General features: G+C 38.1%; 1 protein-coding gene across 1 annotated transcript in view; it reads left to right on the plus strand.

Moving 5' to 3' along the window:
• Positions 1 to 4,244, plus strand: part of LOC106528460 (RAS guanyl-releasing protein 2) — a gene marked incomplete in the record, with an annotated part of 111,860 nt that overhangs the window by 89,554 nt on the left and 18,062 nt on the right. The window contains 2 exon segments of the mRNA XM_014023629.1: positions 2,253 to 2,368; positions 2,501 to 2,642. Of these exon segments, the coding sequence (XP_013879083.1) occupies positions 2,253 to 2,368; positions 2,501 to 2,642 (258 nt within the window).

Raw genomic sequence — 4,244 nt, forward strand, 5'->3', positions numbered from 1 at the left:
GGATGGTCCAAAAGAGTGATGTTATTCTCTTGGAAGAACTCCTTTGTCAGGCGGGCATTGTGAACTGCAGCATTGTCCTGTTGAAAAACCCAATCATCACCACACAGACGAGGGCCCTCAGTCATGAGGGATGCCCGCTGCAACATCTCCACATGGCCAGCTGCTGTTTGACGCCCCTGCACAACCTGAAGCTCTATTTTTCCATTGAAGGAAAACGCAGCCCAAATCATGATGGCGCCCCCACCACTGTGCCGTGTAGAAAACATCWCAGGTGGGATCTCCTTGTCATGCCAGTAACGTTGGAAGCCATCAGGACCATTAAGGTTAATTTTTTTCTCATCAGAGAAGACAACTTTCTTCCACCTTTCAAAAGTTTGTGTCTCTTACGCTGATTTCTTCTTTTAACATTGTGAAGCTCTACTTAGAACCTTCTTAAGATCCAGTAGTGCAAAATGCAAATTCTTGCACTTTTTTGACTGGTCTTAAGATTTTGATCAGGAGTGTACATACTGAGTTGTGATTGACAAACATTCTATTCAGGTGGAAGAGATGGAATTAATATTTAGTCTGCAACATAAGCAAAGGAACTCATTGTGTTTAGTCTAGATATTTCGAGAGGTTTGCAGATGAAGACATAACTAGATGATCATCCTGGTTTGTGTTGGCAAACTATAAAAAGATATTGCTGGTTTGCTGATGTAACTGTGACARCTTCCTGCCTTTATTGCCATTTTCTGCTTGTGCAGTTATTTCTCTCTTTCCCCCTACAATTGCCTGTTTGTTGTTGCCAGGGGATTCTTAACTTGATGCGAACACCACTGCTGTCAGAGCCCATTTTAGTTACCACAGAGACCAAGCAATTAATCAGCAAGCCAAGAGAGCAAAAATTCAAATTAAACTGTATATTGCAGACCACCTGCTGGACCATCTACCCTCAGACAAATCATGCACAAACTGAGCCTTACTTGTTGAGTGGTTTACTGTGCATTTGAGGACATGTATCATTTTATTTTATATAGTTTTTAGCAAAAATAACATATAAATGTGTTTATTGTCACTCTTGTTGATTTTGGTAACACCACTTTAGTTGTTTAATTTTATTATTATATTTTTTTGTTAAATGTATCAAAATCTCTTCATCTCCATAAACAGTGGGCAGGGTTTTCACTAGTATTATCCAATTGTGCCCCCCCACTGACATGATGCACATTACCAGTCACCCACCCAACCCCTATACCACACCTCTCCAGGACTTTTGGAGTTTGAACAGCAGGGTTGATACGTTCAAAATTGTTCATAAGTCCAACTGGTGATATATTTGTACATAAGACTATAACCATTTTTAAGGAGCCGAGCAATCTCCATTCTCCGTACAACTGTAGAAGCCAGATGTTTGTGACCAAAAACAACATAAAGTCACTGGTTACTTTAGTTTTAAAACAAAGAGTTTCTCAAAACCTTTGAAAGACAAATAAATAAACCAGAATGGAGAAAGACAGCCCTGGGCTGAAGTTAAAGCCTACAAGCAAATTTATCATGCTGAGAACAGACACGTAGTTACTAATGAGCAATATTCCTGACATCTGGAACTTTCAGGAAAAATATCTTTAAACAACTTCTTTTCCTGACAAACTTCAGTGTGCTGTGGAACGCAGTGTAACAGTAATGTTATTAAAACAAGGATATTTGTTTATTTCTGCATTTAACATTTGATAATTGACGGTGATGACATGTTACAGAGATAAATAACTGCCCATGAGGACAAACTCTGTGACAAAGTGAAGAAAATAATCCAATTGCTAGATGAACTCCATTGTCCTGTGGCCATTATATTTATTATCGTCTCACCCTAATTGTCACCTGACTTTTAAACTCCCTTATCCAAATGTAAGCAGACTGCTGTCTAGAGAATCTGGTCTGCAGTCAGGGAAAGTTTCACAAAAATAGTCATGATGTGGATAGAGACGGGGCAGGAAATATACAGTAAGGGGTGACACTTTCTGCTGGACCTAAAACTAACCTAAACTCAATTCACACCTTGGTCCTAAACCCAACCCCAAACCCACCAATGACATTTAAACCAAACGGGGACTTGACCTTTGTCCCCAAATGCACCAGTTGTCCCCAAATGTAGGCATTTTGTCTAAAAATTGCCCCCAAATGTCACCAGAAACACCCCCCCCACACACACACACACACAGATAAAGCTAAGAAATGCAAAAACTGAAGCAAATGTCTTTTTCTGATTTCAGTCAGTTTTCAAGAATTTTGACACAGATGGTGACGGCCACATTTCCAGGGATGAGTTTGAGGCGATCAGGAACAACTTCCCTTACCTCAGCAAATTTGGAGAACTGGACAAGAACCAGTGAGCCACTACACATTTATCTGTGTTGTCTGTTTGATGTGTTTCTTTTTGGTTTATAAGCCTGCATGCAGTTGGCTATAGCGTTCATCTCTCTCTCTCTCTGTCTCTCTCTCTTTGTGCCTCTTTCAACAGGGATGGGAAGATCAGCAGAGAAGAGATGATAGACTACTTTATGAAAGCCAGCTCTCTGCTTAACTGCAAGATGGGCTTCATCCACACTTTCACAGAGACCACCTACGTGAAGCCCACATTCTGTGAACACTGTGCTGGCTTTGTAAGTAAAACACTGACACTTTTACAAGCTTGATTGTGATAACATTTTGACCTAAATCAACCATAGAATTAAACAAAACAGACATTGTTACAGATGATGTAATATTCCTGATTTAGTTTTGAGTAACAGATCATCAGCAGGGTCTTAGAATATTGTTTTCGCATCAACCTAACCGTATTGTGGCTTACTTATTTCCTATCTACAAAAGTATTATAAAAGAAATGTAAGATTTAAAAATAAGGTTCCTATTGAATCTAGAACTAGTAACAGTTTTACATTAATAACCGTCATTAAGACTCTGCCTGCTATTTGCAAATGAAAGTACAGACAACTTGAAGTGACTATGTGTGTATGATGTATTTTATAACAGTAGTTGTAATAATAAAACATCAAATCAGCATTTTATCCCTGCTAACCTTGGCTGGACGTGAAACGCCATGTTTGGGTTTAAAGGAACAGTATCAAAACAAGACACACCTCAGAAAAGGGTTGAAAGAGGGGCTGGTAACATTAAAAATAAAGAGGGATTTAGACCACAGCATTGTAGTTCCACTTTGTAAAGACCCCCAGCTGAATGATTTAAATGTGAAAAAATAGGGCTTTAAAAACACATGTCTGCTTTAATGCTCAGATCAATTTGTCCTGCTGAATATAGAAATTGATATCATATTCCTGTTCTGTAACATTGCAACCCTTTTGGTTGTATTTTATTACAATTTTTTTTTTGGTTAAACTTAGTTTTTCAGTGAACAGTATTTTGTTTTGTGTTTCTCTAGGAAATAAAGGCTACGTAATTTATTTCAAGCCCTTAAATAGCCCCAAATTACTTGCAGTAATAGGACAATATAGAAAGCCTTTCAAGACAGTAATACTGTGTACCAAGGGTATAATTTAAGAGACCCAGATCAGAAAATARACCGTACCCAAGCCTTGTGAAAAACAAGAGCAGTTCAGGAGCTACAWATAAAACTGTCTGTTAACCTGAGTGAACAAACAGGCAGGGCTGAGTGTGTAACACAGGATGAGAGCGCACCTGACAGAGTTGAGCACACACACACAAATTATTATTTGCTCAACTTAATATGCACAAGCACATCACAGTCACCGTTTACTCAACTTGATGGTAATACATATTTCCTGCACTGGTCTGATTTCAATTGAACTTTCAGAAATTAATTTGTTTGTATTATACATCTAATATAATCACAACATAACTTTACTTTTTTAAAAAAAAACAAAGCTTTTAGTCAACGTGCTGTACACTACTAAACAAAACTAAAACAGTAAAACAAACATTTCAAATACAAATTTTCAAAACAATAAAATTCATTAGAACAGTAAAAGTAAAAACTGGTAAAAATGATCAAACATCAAAAACCAACATTTCAAGCGGAGTTATTAGCCAAAGAAACGTAAAAGATTTAAAAATAGGAAGTGAGTTGGCCCGCAATGGCAGCTCGCTCCACAGTTTGCAGGCAACAACAGAAAAAAAAAAACATCCAATCACCTCTCAGCCTCGGCTTTGACTTTAAGACAACCGGCAGTAACTGATCTGGTGACCTGAGAGAGAGAGAGAGAGAGAGAGAGAGAGAGAGAGAGAGA

This window comes from Austrofundulus limnaeus, unplaced genomic scaffold (assembly GCF_001266775.1).
Source record: "Austrofundulus limnaeus strain Quisiro unplaced genomic scaffold, Austrofundulus_limnaeus-1.0 Scaffold382, whole genome shotgun sequence".
Classification (NCBI taxonomy): Eukaryota; Metazoa; Chordata; class Actinopteri; order Cyprinodontiformes; family Rivulidae; genus Austrofundulus; species Austrofundulus limnaeus.